The 18,850-nt window shown below is 25.4% G+C and overlaps 1 protein-coding gene across 2 annotated transcripts; it reads left to right on the forward strand.

The window, feature by feature from the left end:
- Positions 1–1,366: 1,366 nt before the first annotated feature.
- LOC112600443 lies at positions 1,367–11,756 on the forward strand. Of its 2 annotated transcripts, none has more exons than XM_025347663.1 (4): positions 1,367–1,567; positions 1,641–1,956; positions 9,464–9,887; positions 11,306–11,756. In XM_025347663.1, exons 2-4 carry the CDS (start codon positions 1,703–1,705, stop codon positions 11,657–11,659), a joined length of 1,032 nt encoding a protein of 343 aa, XP_025203448.1. In that variant the 5' UTR covers positions 1,367–1,567; positions 1,641–1,702; the 3' UTR covers positions 11,660–11,756. The 2 variants fall into 2 exon arrangements, with proteins under 2 accessions (XP_025203448.1, XP_025203449.1); XM_025347664.1 differs by having other exon boundaries at positions 1,714–1,956.
- Positions 11,757–18,850: the final 7,094 nt, after the last annotated feature.

Raw genomic sequence — 18,850 nt, forward strand, 5'->3', positions numbered from 1 at the left:
TGATAATTATTAATAAGCACTTAAAGTTGACAAAATTTGTAAAAATCAAGATAATTTTCAATTTATATTGTTATTAAAACTCATAAATCGTTTAATATTCATACCATAGATTCGAAACATTTCACTGTTATTGTTGTAAACTTAAAATACAGTTAATATGTTTAATATCGTATATTATTTCAATGCATTAAATATAATTATAAAATTAGCATAATATGGTGTACGTGTAAGTAAAATACGCATTACCAGAAATAAGGCAGTTAAAGGATAAAAACATTACGTGTTTTTTCTGATTTACGCTGAATAATATATTTTACATTAACATAGCGGAATACCACGTAATATTTCCATTATCGACATATTATTAACATCACGCCACCACACGTCATTACTAGAACTCGTATAAATACTAGCATTAAATAGAAGATAGTCACTGTGGCTAGATTCACTAGACTCGTCTTTTTTTTTAAGACTATTGCTCGTCACGAGCTTTGTCACAGCTTCATCGCCATGGGTACTTAGTCATTCCCAGTGCTATAGTAACTTTTACATAGCAGTTAGCTATTTTTATTTAATTTATTGTTTAAGTATCAATAAACCATTGTAATTTATTTATAATTCAAAATATAAGTGTTCTGTTTATTATATTACCTATCTACTTGGAATTTTTATTTTTTATTTTTTTCAATAATTGACAATAAATAACTTTTGTTCGGTAAAAATAAAGCTTGACAATTTAATGCAACGATCTTCACTAGATATAACTATTGGAATTAAAAAGAGCATATATCATTAAAAAATATTTTTCATATATTTACATGTATATGATTAGAACTTTTTTTAGGGGGCGCAATTGTCTCACTCTGTTTTAAATAATTTCCGGCCATTAATTAACAATTTTTTTCTTGCAGATTTTATGAATTATTTGTATATCTAACATAAGCTGCTCAAACAAATCGTTATTTGATCTATAATATTTATGCACTTGCCCAATACTCGAATTTAATACATTTTCGTTCGTATGATCGAACATTTTCAAGCATTTGAAAAAAGTGTTAAATGCATATTTCAGTGCAATTTAAACGGCGGTTTTTAGGACTTGAAATATTATGTTTCTGAGGTAGGTATTATCGTGTATTGAATTCGCAACTTCGGTTGTACCTATATGCAATATAGTATGAGTAATATGACCTATACACTCGACGGTCTTGCCGAAACGGTCACACTGGACGTGACATCAACATTTGTGTGCACAATAATAGTATGAGTATTATGATACGCTGCCGCCGCGACCGCCGATATCGCTGACGCCGCCTACGGGAGTCTCTCTACTATCGATTTAAGTTGCATTGTTGTTGTGTTTCGCGCGACCCGGCTCGGCTGCGAACGCAGTACGTGCCCGTCGGTCCGAAAACGCGCACCATCGCCGCAGCAACTTCCACTGGTCTCTGAAAACGGAAAGCGCGGAAAAGTGTGCGGCGCCACAAGTTGCAGGTGTCAGACTATCCGTTCGCCGTGATCATACCGTCAGAACAGACGCCACTGCAAGCACCGTAGTATAATAAAAGTATTAATAATCATAATTACAAAACATATAATAATATTATAGATACATAATATTATTATTAACGAACGGTTAGGTTACGGTATACGTATACCGTATAAATACCGTCGTGTGTGTTGTTTTGGTCACGGTCGTACAATGACTTCCAGTGACGGAGGACTGCAATCTTGTCAACGGCAGGACAATCGCGGCGGCAATAACGTTGGTCAAAATCTGCCGATAATAATGGCCACCGGCTGTCGGATGCCGCGGTCGCCGTCAAGGGACAAGGACTTAACGTCGTGCGCCGCCTCTAGGACCGCCGCCGTCGCACATCAACAGCCGCCCTACGCCACCACCGCCGTAGTTTTGAACCGCGTTACCAGTCCTTATCCTGATGCGTATTTTAAAAGGTATATATTATTACACGAATAACTTTGATATTAGCATGACGTTTTTTTTTTGAGGGTTAAGTATTGAAAATCGGGTATTGCACACATATTTCCCCACGATTTTAGTGATCAAAATAGAAACAATAATCTACATTGTCTGGATATAGAGATCGAATAAAGGTGGGAAAATTAAATATATTATTCAGAATATTATTGTAAGCAATACTATTTAGCTACCTAAATTTTATTATGTTATTTATATACAAATCTCTTTAGCTTTGTACCTAATAAAATGAAAAATGATTTAAAAACATTAAATTGTATCAAACATATTACACAGAATAACTAATACTAATGCTAATACTTATTTTTATTTTTTTTATTTGTTCTTACAATATGAGCCATTATTATTGAACTTTCGCAAATACACTTGTGTGTCTTACGTGTAAAGTTATCAATTTATCATACCCCTATTAACCCATTTTACAAAATTGTATGAGTTATACAGTATTATTGTAACATTATTACACTGATTAATGCCTAAGGTATGAAGAATAAGTATTTTTATTTAACAATTATTCGGTTCAATTCAATTTGTTCACTTGTTTACAGAGTATATATCTTCTCCGATATTTCCTAATATTGTAGGTAATATTGAGATTTTAATATTATACTTTTCATTTTATCCTTATTATTCACAATATCCTGCTTTACCCGTCATATATACTCGTAATATATAATTTGACGGTTATATAAATCCTGCAATAGGTAACGTTACTGTGGGTCCATTTTTTCCTTTTTAAAATTAGCTTATAGATTCACTGAGTAAACCCAAGTTGATTTTATCACTTAGCCTTCAAATGTTGTAATTAGTCTAAAAAAACATTGTTTTTCACACAACATAGCTGACATATCATATTATATTATTACATACATTTTTTAAAAATATTGATTTGTAAGAGAACACGCATTAAGACATGTTACTTTTATACATTTTAGTCTAGAAATGCATTGACAGAAATCAAATATCATGCAATCTCATAATAATAAATATGTTTGAACATAGTATTATAATATTTACAAAAATACTAGTTTTGTATTTCTATTTTATAAAGTAATTATTATAATTTCTGACTAATTATACATATGTTCATAATATTGTAACATTTTATAAATTATAATAGCTAAGAAGTAATTAATGATTTATAGTACCTATACATTGATAACTAAGAATAAATTCCAATTATCATATAAGTAACTACTGTTTGATAAAAAAAAAATAGCGATATAAAACCTATTTATAAATTATAATGTATTAATTTACTTTACATATTATACGGCCTACATTTTAATAATTTAATCTTAAATATTATATATTTTAATCAAATCGATCTAGATAATGAAAAATAGATGTTTAACACATTTGATAATATGTTCTACGAAATTGGAAAATGTATTAATGCTGTCCTGTAAAATTAAATGTTTGTGAAGCTTAAGTTACCTATAGATAATATGCAATGCTGTCTGCTAAACATATTTTTTCTGCACTATATTAATGTGATTAATAGTTTTTAATTATCTACTACGAATTTATATTTTTTTGCATATTTTATCGTTCATCGTAGAATTAATTTACACGGGTGTCTGTGGATAAAATATTATTTATTAGACTTAATAGTTATAGATTATATGTAATTTATTATCTATGAAACAATTACTTAAACATAAAATCTGTGTATATAATTAATTTTGAGTATGTTTAAAAATGAAAATCCAAATGGTCGACGGAGAAAATATATTTTAATGTATATTTTGAATCTTTATGCATACATTTAACAATATTTATTTAAAAAATAAAATTAAAAATATAATTTTATTTTTTTTTAAATAAATCATAACATAATTACCTATTTATAAGTAGGAATTGTAACAGGTACCTACCAATATATAATACTTAATCTGTAATCATTAATAGTTCTACCTTGATGTTAATTAATTTCTGTTATTAGATTATTAAATGGAAATTTTAAAATAACTCATTTTCGATTATAATGTTCGTGGTTGTAGAATGTAGATAATTTTTAAAAACATTAATCACTATGGCTATAATCTAAAGAGTATAGAAATATTGATTATAAGTTTATAAGTAATAAATTATAAATCATATTAATAAATACGTATAAAATTAACTACCATATAAATTTTTGTAAAAGTTATTTTTCTGAGACAGTTTTTTTTATCAATTTCACTGTATTTATTATGGGTTAAAATTTATATTAGTTTTTTATTTTTTTTTTTATTTTAAAAACAATCAATACATATGGCACATAATATAGGTAAGTATAAATTATTAGTGACAACATAATCAATAACGTATAAGAAATGGTTCCAGACGAAACTACTCTTCAGCGATATTTCGAGTGAAATAATAATTTATGATTTTATTTTATCGAAAAGTATATTACACATATTTAATTAGATAATTGATATCAATAAAAACTTAGTAATAAAAAAATCTACGTAAACTATATTTAATAAGTATGGATAATTTTCAATGATAATGATAATATAGAGCAGGGGCGGTCAAACAGTCGATCGCGATCGACCGGTCGATCACAAACGATTTTAAAGTCGATCGTGCTAGAATTTATTTTTAGGCTGCGCTCACGAAAATTAATTATAGTGGTATAGTAACTTAATAATAATAAAAACTTTTTTATCGAAGTCGATCCTCAAAGGTGAAGTATATTTTTAGTAGATCGCGGCCGAAAAAAGTTTGACCGCCCCTGATATAGAGTAACAATAATTTTTGATTGTATTCAAGAATAAAAATAAATTAATTTAATTATCTATTTAGTAAGAATCTATTTAATAATACTAGAGTAATATTATTAAATAATATTTTTGTAAAGTTAAAGTTATTTATAATTTTATCTTATAAATTATTATTTCGTAATATTATTTTAGAAAATAAAACTCTTTGTTTTTAAAAATCTTTTAAAAAAGGATTTTTTTTTGTCAAAATAATTTTTAATTAACATTTTTTATAAGCGTTTGAAATTAGAATCTTGACGAATTTCGCAAAATCACAAATATTATCAAATTATTTTATAGTTAAAAATTTTATAAATCTTATAAATTTTTAACTTTCATAACTAAGATAAGAATTAATAAATATTTTATTATAAGGTTTTTTACAATTTTTTTAACGTACTTTAAAAATAACGGTTAATCAAATTCATTTTTTTTATAAAGTTTGAAGTTTTATGATATTGGATATTCACCTGAGTAATAACTAATTCTCCTTAAAATTTTTTTATTATTGCGTTGTAATTCAAAACCAAATAACCGTAAATACTTGAAATTTTCACCAAATGTTGATATTATAGTTTTCAAAATATTTCGAATCTTTTTGAGCTTTATAGGCAATTGAAATTGTTGATTTTTGATTTTTTTTTTTCATTAAATGTTAATTAAAAATTATTTACTGGATTAAACTCACGAAAATCAATTACAATAAGATGATACCTCATACGTAATTTTAATTTTTAATTCTTTTTAAACGAATTTATAAAAATTCTATGTAATTAAATTTTCCGAAAAATCATCATTTGTTTTAATGATTTGTGTTAAGCTTCGTTATTCACCAATACTTTATTGCGTAAAATCAATAATATAGAATTCTGTTTATTTTTGGAGATATATATATAAATAGAGACATTCCAAACGAAATTATGTTTCGTATAAATTACATTAGCAATATGTTCTCCTTAAAAAAAAAAAAAAAATAAGAGGCAACATAAGAGGAAATTCAATTTGGGTTTCATTAGATGAGATCATGAATTTTGATAGGAGATACGTGGCTAATTTCATTATTGAAACATTCCAAACTGCAGACTAGCCAAAAAAAAGTCAAAAAAAGTAGCTACTTAAAAAGTACTAAGATTATCGAAAAAGCAAATTATTTTATTAATCAATGTTCTTTGATTTTGTAGGTTGGTATTCGTTATGATGAATATTCTTTCTTCTTTTTAGAAGATATACAAGGGAAATTTCTTAAACTAAAAAAACTCATTGTTAAAGTTAGGCAAATATTTTTTGAAGTATCAATCTGAAGTTTTCTTTTTAAAAATAAAATATAAGGGTCATCACTCATCCGACAAGAGTATATTTCTAGTTTTCAGATATTTATTTTTTAAATTAACAGTTTATTTCAAATTATTAGTTATTTAGATAAAGTAAAGTATTTTTTTTATCATCGAAAATTAACAAAAAAATTGTAATAAATCAAAAATGACTAAAATATGTACTTGTTTACCAAATACGTAAAAATATGTATTTACGCTAAAATATGCAAATATGTAAAAATATATAAGATAAAATTGAGCTTGTTTAAATTAAATTGATCTAAATTATACACATTATTTAATATATTGAATATATCTTATCCTAATCTAATGAAAATATGTATTTTCAATGAAATCCATACCTTAGATATTACTTATTTATATTATTTATACTGTTTCGTAGCAAGGTGTTATATTGATTCAAATTAATAAAAATAATATGATATTATAGAAATATTTATTATTTTTATAGGTAATATTAAAATATAAATATAATAAATTTAATGTTTTCGGAAACAATTTAATCAATCTACCGAAATAGTAATTGTAAAATAAATTAATTTAATAACAATAACTAAAAACATATTATTATGAAATATATATTAGTGATATAGACCGTCTCCATTTACAATCGTTTTTAGTTTACAATAATTAACAGATGATACATGATTGAATTCAAATTTAGTGACTCACTTGACACGTCTTATTTTTTGTTAAACATTATTGAAGTGTAATTATTTTGTTCATCTATTATACTAGGTATTTCATTTTGTTTCATAAACTATTAAAAAATAATCAAAATCTATAACAAACTATTATATTTTATATATAGATTTTACGTATGACATAATAATATGTCATACTATATATTCAATAAAATTAAAAATATTAAAAATTATTAATTATTGATTTTTTTTTTTATACGTTTTTGTCAGACGTTACTACTATAATATAGTTAACTAATAATATACATTTTAATTTTATTTTATTTGAGTAATTCAAACACAACATGCTATTTGATTAGGTATACTAATTTTTACTAAAGTATCTAACTGGTATCATTTAGTGTTAAAATTTTTGAAGTATTATTTCGATGTTTATTTTATATTATTTATGAATTTACGGTGTACCTATAAGTGTATACATTATTATGTTTATTATTAAATTCACTGAATCACCGATGAAGAGTAATTACATTTTTAATATAGCCTATCCTTAACTAAATTAATAAAAAAAAATAATTGTGTCTATAAATATATGGTATGATAAAGTATAATTTAACGTGTGAATGAAGTTTAGTAAAGATAAGTAATTATTTTAATTTAACTTTTCAATTAAGTAATATCATTTATTATAAATACTACTATGTATACCTACTATCGAAATTTATACATTTATAATCATTGGTTTAATCGAAAATATAAAAGTTACTGATGTAATTAAATTAGTTGAATGTATTATTTTATTGTCACAATTTGATTAAATCTAATTATCTATAGCAATATTAGTGAAAACATAAAAAACAGTAATTAGTTAAAAACATTTCGTTTTTTCCATAATTTATAAAGTTATTTAAATAATTACACATTTAAAAATAGAAAATAATTTTACAAAAATCAAAAAATTGGAATAATTTAAGAAAAATGTTTTATTCTAAGGTAAATATTAAATATATCCTTAAAATATGTATTGAGATTTCAGATTTATATCTTTTTATTTCAAAGCAGTTTAATAATTAAATTACGTATTTGTTGTAAATTAAATGTTATAGAAATTGTTAAGAATAAAATATTTAAGATATTTATCCTATATTGCATATTCAAACATGAAATAATACATTTTTGCCAGTATGAATGTCCTTTTATTTATGTTAATCTATTATTCTATTATTTCTATTTTAATACGTAACTATTGTGTACAACGCATATTTTTAAAAATTTAAAACATTAATTAACTTACATTTTAAGAGAAAAATAGCTTGCATTTATATTATAATATATAATGTGTTAGTGTTATGATGATGTTTGTAAAAATTTCTATTTTTATTACATTTTTAATATACAAGTTGCTTATTAATTAGTTATTTATTATAACAAACTCTTTTGTTTAAAACTTAGAACATGTATGATAACAAAAGTCTGGTTATGTATTTCATTCAAATTTAATTTATAATGAATATTTCACATTATTATGTACATTTTATTATGCAATCAATATTTGCCTATTTTTTTATTTTGAGCAGAGCTATGAATATATTGATTTTACAATGATATGAGTGTATGACTGTGTGTGTATGTGTTATTATCTGTATTCGCAATTAGTAGTAGAAAAAAGACTTTGATCTTCAACTAATTGTAGTTTCTTATAAAAAAATGAACCTAGTAGGTAATACTAAGAGGTCAAAATTTATAACTCGCAATATTTTGTGTAATTAAAAATCATATAGATATTTTAAATTTTTATAAAATGTTTATATTAGTATTTTCTTTAAATGATAAGACTTTCAAATATTTTTTTGTATATGTTAATGTTGAAAGATTGTCTTTCACTTAGAATCGTTTTTCATATACAATGATGTTTTAATAAATTCAAATTTATCACGCACATTAAAGTGAATTACTCTTCAATGACAAGATAGATTCGACACCTACTTGACAGAAATGAGGTTACTGTCTTTCCATTGTTTTAAATAAGTTCGTGACAGTACATCGAATAATATAGAAACGAAAAGTTGCAGTGTAAACCCATAAGCGTTATATAATTATTAATAAAATATTATTTATGCACTAAGTACAATAATTTATATAGGCCTTGAAGTTAAATCTACAAGTGGTTTAACCCAAAAACTTTGCAGTATCTAATATACCACTTTATTGTATTATAAATACAGTATAAATCAGTTGCAATACCACTATGAGCTCAAAGGCTTGCGAGTTTTTCTCGTTATAACCGAAAGCTCGTTTTATCCGGTAAAAACTCAGAACCGAGTGCACGTGGTAAATGAGGAATGGGAAAATACAAAAAAGATCTCAAATTATCCCGGGTGTAATTCAATTTTAATTTATGGCTCTTAAACAACTAATATTTAAATAATTAATAAATAACAATCTGTATTTACGTCGGTATAGTATAATAAATTTATTATGTGACAAAAATGTAAATATCTGTTAAATCCGATCAAAGTAAATATGCCCAAATGCCCAATAACATTATAATGTATAGTGACAAACAATAAAATCGATTTCCTTAATTGGTCCTCATCGCGCTGAACCATAATATATTTATGAGTAGGTACCTATATATATATATATATATATAGGACCTAGGTCACATACCTACCAAACCGATGGAATGCTTAATATATAAGTTATTATAATACCGTTACGTCGTGTCCGAAACAGGATTTCGCAGGACATATCTAATTCGGTGTGGTTCGAGGAAGAGAACGATTTGATAAAAAGCTGCGGAGCATTGCAGTCGGCGCTGGGCCTGTCCAAGAGCTTCAGCACCAGCGACATAGCCGACGCGACCGGCATGGACACAGAGTGTTGGCTGGCGGACAGCGACGACGTCCGCATGCCGCGCAGCGTTTCCGAGGTGGCCATCAACAAGTTGCGCATCAACTCGGACGTGCTGCTAATGGCCAACACTATGCACGGCCGGTTGGGCAACACTTCGCGGTCGCTGTCCACGTGCGTGGTGGTCGGCGACATGGCGTCCACGTCGCAGCTGCCGTCGCCGAGCCGGTACTCCAGCTCGCTGCACAACAGCTACGCACCGTCCGCGTTCAGTACCACCGACCTCGTGAGATCCGTCAACAAAAAGGTATAGAATGGCGTACGATTATTATTTTGAAAAAACGAGTGTGTATGTGAGTATGTGTGTGTGTGTAGTTCAAAACGCCAATATACGTTTGTACGTCGAAATAATAAAGCGGTAAAAAAATTATAAGTTTTTAAATTATCAGCTGCTTCCGTGCGAGGTGCGTGTGTCGGCACATTTGTCGCGCAGCTTATCGGTACACTTTCCGCAATTCGCGATGACAATCTTTAACAATAACGTACAATAATGTGATAATAATTTACGCAAAATGTAAAATAATATTACTAGATCCGTCACATCACACATCGACGAATAAAAAAACAAATTTATAATTCACATTTCCGCGTTCTATAATATTGTTGTCTTTGGCGTACCACAGTTTTGAACGTCTGATCTACATAGTCGATTTCAGGAAACAACTAATTAGATACCAGGTTCTTTGTTAATTCATACAATGATTATGGCAAGCTGTTTATTTAAATTAATAATAAATTCAAATTTAAACGGTTTACGTTTAAATTTTATATTTTATTATGTAACTTCACTTACCACAGGTGTGTGGAAAATTAATTATTTAACACACCCTCACTTTACGCCTAATGTAGGTATACTCGATGTACACCTAAGGTCGTGTACCCGTTTGTTATTAGTTATTACTTATTATTAACCATGGTAGTAATGATATAATTTTCATTACCCCCTTGCAATTACCAAAATGATCTATGGTTATGTGATAAAATTCTCGATGACGTTTTGTGTAATGGACATGATCTAAAATCAAGTGCGCAGAACGAAAAAATAAATTAATAGTACCTACCTATAATGTTTCGGTAGCTGTTGACGTTTGATCATTACTTTTTGTTTTTACAGTAGTAATATTAGATATAAATTCATATATGATTATTGCAGTATTGTCGCATTCTTTGGGTATTTAATAAATATGCATATTTATTTAGACCAGTGGTTCTAAATTTATAAAGCTAATTTGAGACGAGCCGCATTGTAAACCGATGTTTATGAAATGAAGACACATTTTTGGTTACACATACTAAAAGCACCGCCGCTGTGCCAATCTATACCTAATAAAGACTGTTATGATAACGAAATCGACGGAAATAAAAATGCTATCTAACGTTTCTAACGATTCTAACAAATTTTATATCTATTAATTCTAGTTTAAATTTAGTTCAAAAGCCGCACGAAACTGATTTAAGAGCCGCATGCGGCTCGCGAGCCTCGTTGTGGCCATCCCTGGTTTATATTATAACAACGTCTTTTTGGATTATCTATACATTTATATTGCTGAGAAGAGGTATTTTAACACTCAATACACCTTCTCCTCTCCTCTGAATACGCGCCAATTTGGCACTATACAATATTATAATAATATAATAATTATATGTATTTTGTGTCCACTGCAGGTGCGACAAAATTACATTCAACGGCGTCTAATGATCACTTACAAGACATTGGAACGTTTATCTCTAAGTGAATTCAATTTAGACAAGAGTTCCGGAACCGATCGTGTACCAGATCAATTGCAGTTGTCCGGCCGCCATGACGGGACTGCAGCCACCGCTGCCACGGGTTCAGGAAAATATTTGAGCGTACCAAGAACCGGTGGCAAATCGCTGTGCCCAGACGACATTGCCGTGTGCACTGACACCATAAAGCGATATCAGCCAAAGGCGTTCACCCGATACGATAGGAACATGTTCATAGTCAACTGGCTGGATAACATCGATCCGCAAAACACTGCCATGGAAGATCAATAAGACATTTACATACACACTCGCACATACACATAAAAAATAATATTGATATATTATAATAATGATTGAAGGACTTGCTGCAAAAATCAAACAAATCAAATTTTTGAAACTTTTGGGTATAATCAAAAAACAGTCTTAAGATTTGATTTTTTTTTTTTTTAAATCTTACAATTATAATTTTTTTGTTTTTAATGAAACAATTATTAAATTATTTTAAATAAAATAAAACAATGTTCAACACTAATCAAGTTTTGAATAATGAATGCACACTACTTATAATTATTCATTATGTTATTGAATTTTGATCATTATCTATACCAAAAAAAGAAATATCAGATAGGTCTATCGACTATACAAATTATACCTATGTAATATATAAATATATTTAACGGACTAATCTGGATGTTGCGCTCATTTTTAGGATATTTTTTCTTTGTTTTATTCCGTGAGTAAGTGCATTTTGAAAAAAAGTGAACTTGTGTGGTTTTTGCAGCAACCCTTCAATTTAGTCTTATTGTTAGAGTAAAACACGCGCACAACTTTATGCGATATGTGCATCGATATTAATACTGCTAAAAAAAACTGCTATGTATAATATTATAAATTTTTATTTATTTATCAATCATTTAGTTATTATCTAATTGTTGTTAAATTGGCCGTAGTCATAATCACGGTCTTATAATATAGTGATCATCATCGCATGATCTATAGCATATTATAGGTATTATAATATTATTACCAATGTATTATGATCATATTATTTTAGAGCGATTATTTCTAAACGATTCGTTAAATGTTGTATTATGCACGTCGAGACGTGAGTGATCTTTGTCAATACGATTTTTTACTTCCCGAGGTTATCACATATTTTATAAAATTACATCGAGTTTGAATAATTAATTTGTGTTTAAGCTTGAGCTATTTAATTATATGTAATTTTCATCTTAACATCTAAGTATGTGATACAAGATTGATATTTATCTAAGTAAATATCCCTTTGGATTGGCATTGAATAGATGTTTTTATTAGTGAAATTGGAAAAATATAATATTATGACTGCATTACATAATATTTAAACTCAATATTTATAAATAATCAATGAATCACATAACAAAGAAGGTTATAGGCTAACTACTCTGTTATTTTGTTAATGTATACCCACGTTTTATTATTTTATAATATAAGTATTTAAGACTATAACAGTTTAGATATTTTTATTATTATCTATATATCTATGAGAGTATCTACGAAAATAATTGTCCCATTGAGTATTGACTTAAACTATTCATCGTTACTTATTTAATTCATTATTAATTTGTTTATTAAATACCTATCCTAATATATCTATATTATTATTATTATATTTACTTATATCTTATTAAGGAACGATATGATAAATAATAATATTCGGTATGATAAAGGCATGATTAGAAATAATCATAATAACACTATAGATGACTGATAAGTTTCATAGACTATAGTTAACTTATTTACATTAAAATGATCAGTGAATTTGTCAAGAATTGAAAGTCAATTAAATAAACATTTTTATTAAAATTTTTAATATTATATTATAATACTATAGGTTTATCGATTTACATGTATTAAGATTAATGCTAGAATTGGAAAAATAGATACTCTAAAATGTTTTCATTTTAACAAACGCCCGCCAATCTACCTTTTTTAAATTAGTTGAGATACGCTCAAATATTTAAAAACCAATTTAAATATAGTACTATGTCTCCTCACATTTTCTATATGACCATATCCAATTCTAGCATTTTACCTACAACAGTATTACGCTTTGATACATTTAGACAAAGACTTGAGATTTGAGAAACTTGTTTTAAGGCATTTATTTTATTATGACATGCTTAACAACATAAATAACTAAATACAAATTTAATATTTTAATAACAATAAATTGTTAAAAATAAGAATATTATAAAAATACTAAAAACATTTTTCATAATTAAAATTTTTAGTAAAGCTCATTAACTATTATTATAATATTAATAAATTAAAAATACATATGATTTAAAATGTATGATTTATAATAACTTAGATATTTACCTAATCTGTATATCATTATATATTTTGAATATTTGTTTTTACTTATACAATAGGTATAAAGTATCTAAGACCAATTAGCTATTTAAATTATAATGTTTGATCTACAATTTGTAAGAGATTATGTTGACTAAAACTTTCAAGCTGATAAAATACGATTTTATTTTTTGTTTAATTTTAAAAGTATTAATTACAGAAAAGTTTTAAGTCTATTTAAAATGCGGCCTTTAATCATGTTACCAATTCAACATTTTTTTTTGTATATAATTTATAAAACTATATTCAATATAATCATCTGTATACACCAGTTAATTAAGCTTATAATATCTTAAAAAATGCTATTTTTTTATTTAGGCAATATTATTGTATTACTTAAAGTAGTGATTTTTAACCTAAGGGTCGTGAATGTTAATTTTGAGGGCGCCAAAAATAATGAACGGAATGATTTTTTCATATTATTTAAAAAATAAAAAAATAATTTATTTTGTTCTATACAATAACTTGTTGAGGAGCGTAATCTTATCTGATGACAGATTATTTAATTGTTTTTACTCATTTGGGGGAGCGATTCGAAAAAGGTTGAAAACCATTGCTTAAAGTATAACGATAATTACATCAATAATAAATCTTTTAAAATTTTTTTTAAAATGCTTTATCAATTTTTCTCAACTAACATGACAGTACAATTAATAACAGTTACCTATAATCTAAAAAAAAAAAAAAAAATAAAAAAAAAATAGAAAAATAATATAATATAATGAGCTTTTTAGTTTATATTTTTTATTGTATTATAACAATAATTTTTTATGTTTTAAATCCACTTACCCATCGATCTTATAGTCCACATATATTATAAAAGGAGCGTATAAATCTCATAACATTTTTTTTTTTTTTGGAGAATGATCAGCTAGATTTATAAATGTTTTATATGTATTGGAAAATATAAATTTATAATATAAATTGGATAATGTACTAAATACTTTTATTGTTTAATTAAAAAATTAGGAAATTTTATAATTTTTATTTAATTTATAACTTACTATTAAAAAAAAATATATGTCTGATTTATTGATGAGTGGTATACATAAAAACAATTTTATTATACAGACTATGTTGATTATTAACTAACTTTTTTTATAAACTGTTAGTTTATAGACTATAGTTTATGTATATTTATAATAAAATATAAAAGTATTTTGTTAAACGTCTACAGGCTTATGACTTGACGTAAAAAGTCTATCAAATATGCTTTTTGATAATGATTTTAAATACTTTTTTATACAAAAACTTTAATACAATATAAATTTAAATTTGAATTTATTTTAAACTTCATGAAACAATTGTTTAAAGTCTAATTTAAATTTTCTTAATCTCCCCTATATATTATCTTTTGAAATAAAATAATAATATTACTATTCTTTTTTTTATGACTTGATTATAATATATATAGTTATATGTGCATCTTAATATTCTTAATACCTATTATTACAATCGACATCGAATGAAACTATCTATCTGTATATTTCTAAATTTATTATTATTAAGCCTACATGATTTAACATTATTGCCTATTTTGGCATCCTACAAAATTAATCAGTTTTTAATAAAAACTTTTTTAAATTTTCGGTATTTTATAAATCCGTCCATTTATTAAAAAATTTTTTTTTAATTTTTAAATACTCAAAACATTCTATTTATATTATTGTTTAAATTATTTTTAAATAATTAACACCTGCATTTTCAATAGATTTATTAAAATATAACCTGTAACTACTAATCTCTGTTAACCATTATTGTATTTAAAAATGTAAAATTGATAATATCACCTGTCCTTAAAATAATTGTGGAAAACTAAGTATTGTTATGTTTTTTGTAGATATAACTTTGAATTATATACCTTCTTAACAACACCTTTAAATAATCGCATGTTGAATGTCTTATAATACAGTTATATATTTATTTATATAGTATAGTATAATATAGTACCTACATATTTGCTTATTTTTGATTATTATCATGAATAGTTTATTGGATATTCCTACATAATATTATAATATATTTAATATTATATTCCTTAATTTTTTTTTATCTTGAATGTATTATAACTGATTATATTATTGTTATTATTCCTATGTATGGTAAATAGTATATTAATTAGGTACCTATATCAATATATTAAAGGTGGATAAGTTTCAGAAAAAGTTATACCTAATACCTATTGGCTTTTAGTTATGTAATGGATATTGTTAATCATTAAAATAAAATAATTTAAACAATTATAATTCAGCATAATTTTATTTTATTACTTATGAAAAAATTTAATTTCTAATGTGAGCAGTGATCCCGAATAAAATAAATGTTCTAAATCAATTAATGATGATTGAATATACAATAATTTAATATTAATTTTTATTGTCTACAGGTATTTATGTAGGTATATTCAATTTTATAATTCAGCTATAAAGACTATTATGCTTACAATACTGACATCGTTTATCGTTATGACCTTTTGTCTTCTCAATGGGCATATATATATATAAATGTTGGTACTATGTAAAAGTTGGTGTTGAAAGATAGTTAACAAGCTGTTATAAATTAGAATAAGTAATCTAAAAAATGTATATTTAAAAAAAAAAAGTTAAATTTCTGGATTATAATGCATTGCAATAATGAATAATTAGTTAAAATTATTATACCATTTTTTTCCATAGTAAAAAGACTACCTTTAGTAATAGAAACTGTTTGAAAACGATATCAGTTGATTTAGGTTTTTATAAACTGCAAGTCTATTACCTTCATCAAATAACTTATTAAACGATAATCATTAAAATATTACATAGAACAAGTTGAGTCTATATTTTTAAATCATTGGTTGACTATTTAATACCCTCAAGAGTAAATAATAACTAACTTGAAAAAATTCTGAAAAATTGGAATTAATACCTAGGCCTATTTTCCAAATACATTAGTACTTTTATACTTTATGTTGAAAATTGTCTTGTGCTGATACCATCATATTTTTTTTTCAAATGAAATCTATATTTTTACTGTTAGCAGATTTTTTTTTTTTTTTTTGAAAATCTCCATTAGGTATAATAGTTTATGTAGGTAATTATTTGACTAATAAGGAGTATAAGAGTTGTTAAATGTACATACTGTACATACTTACTAAGGTTAATATTTTTTTTTAAAGATTTTTCACACAACTATAAAATATACGTAATATTTAGTAATGTTGTCATTTAAAGAAACGTTTACAATCAAAAATAGGTGATAAAATATATTTATTTTTATCAAAAATATTGTGTTATTACTTCAAATTATGTGATTTTTTTTTTTTAAATATATAGATTAACCACGACAATAATTGTTAATGTTTAGTGATAAAATTATACAAAAGAATCATCTCATTTTAATATTTTATATTATACTTACATAACATAGGTCGAATATTTCGTTGAACATTGAACGACATAAAATAAATAGGTACCCAATAAGCCAAAAAAGAATATTTATATGGATGTTATTATATATCAGCATAGCAATCATAGCATATTGTACATAGTGATATCAATAAATGTATAGACTGTATAATAATTATTAACTTTACAGTTTATAGTTGTAAGTATACAGTAAAATGTACACATGTTGCATATTGTACGTATAAATAAATTGAATACAAGCTTATAACACGGTCCTACATAATATAATTAAAATTTTATGTACGTTATACCATAATAAAGACATAAAATAAACATTTATTCTTAATCAAGGGCGCTTAGTATAGTAAATTAAAAGCAGTTGCTCTCAAGCAAAGACTTTTTATGTACACGTTTTGAAAAGATATACATTTTTGAGATTTATATTAATAATAGTACTTGTCTATATTTAGAAATTGAGTTTGCTTAAAATAAATAGTAGATTTTAAATAAAGAATTTTTCTAATAACTTAGTTAATTTTAAGTCACAAATAAAACATCACAATTTCATATGCTTCAAACTTGGTTATTATAAATTATTATAATATAAAAAATATGATAACTACTTAAACTAATTTTTAATTACACAATTCTCTCTTAGATTTCATTAGATTTATTATTACTATCAAGTACATCAAATCTTTCAAACTAACAAATATTTTTGTCATATAGTGTGCGCAACGTGCCAACGTGTTAATGTTAATTAGTTATAAATTATAATAAACAAGCTAAGTAAATTTAAAATTATTTTATTTATTTTCTATTAGCTTAGTAAAAATAATAATTTATAAAAAAAAAAAAATCACGATATTGAAAAAGTATAATTTACCTATATGTATTTGGTTGGTATGTATAATAATGGAATAAATACTTTAACCCTACTTTCCTTAAAATACTCATTTCTGCGGACGCCTTTACTTATAGGTAAATGTTGTTTATAATAACTGTTGGCAGTTGGTAGTATAATTACAAGATGTAATATATATATATTTACTCGTATTAATACAAGCATTTTTGTATAATATTAACACGATTTTTATATTAACAACCATTATTTAAACTTTACAACAATTTTATACTCCTTTATACTTATTACCTATTTATTTTTTATATAAAACGTAGTTTTGAAATTTTTTTGTTTATAAATAGTATATTATATTTATTAATGATAAATAATTATGGATAGGTTAGTTTAAGTTATTTATGAACCAAGTATGTACCTACGGGCTACCTATGTAAAATTTTACACTCTAGGTATTGTTTATTCAACAGATAAGATTCGATATTTTCATTATCTACTATTTAAATATTATTTTTATAATTTGTGAATAATGTTAATCAGTAGACAAATTATTGTTTTCTAAACGCACTGCGATATATCATAATTTAATAATTATAATATAGTTATTGCTTCCGAAAAATTACGCGCTGAATACCTCTTAATTTATTTCCGTCGAACACTTCGGGTACTCGCAATCGGTCTGTATATACCTATAGTACCTATATAATATCTCGTTTGGCTTTCACTCCAATTAACCGTGCTCTCAATAATTCGTTTTTTTCGCGACCTGTATTGAAAAGTAGTAGTTACTATAATGTTTCGTATCGATGCGTTGCAACGTGTAACATTATCGAAGAGATCGGG

This window comes from Melanaphis sacchari, unplaced genomic scaffold, assembly GCF_002803265.2.
Source record: "Melanaphis sacchari strain LSU unplaced genomic scaffold, SCAv2.0 Contig64_pilon_pilon, whole genome shotgun sequence".
NCBI classification, from domain to species: domain Eukaryota; kingdom Metazoa; phylum Arthropoda; class Insecta; order Hemiptera; family Aphididae; genus Melanaphis; species Melanaphis sacchari.

Bases quoted from the DNA above. Each gene is read 5' to 3' on its own strand.
- LOC112600443 (XM_025347663.1), top strand. From the start codon at position 1,703: ATGACTTCCAGTGACGGAGGACTGCAATCTTGTCAACGGCAGGACAAT. The intron at 1,957-9,463 runs GTATATATTATT...TGTCCGAAACAG, and splicing joins CCTGATGCGTATTTTAAAAG to GATTTCGCAGGACATATCTA. The intron at 9,888-11,305 runs GTATAGAATGGC...TGTCCACTGCAG, and splicing joins TGAGATCCGTCAACAAAAAG to GTGCGACAAAATTACATTCA.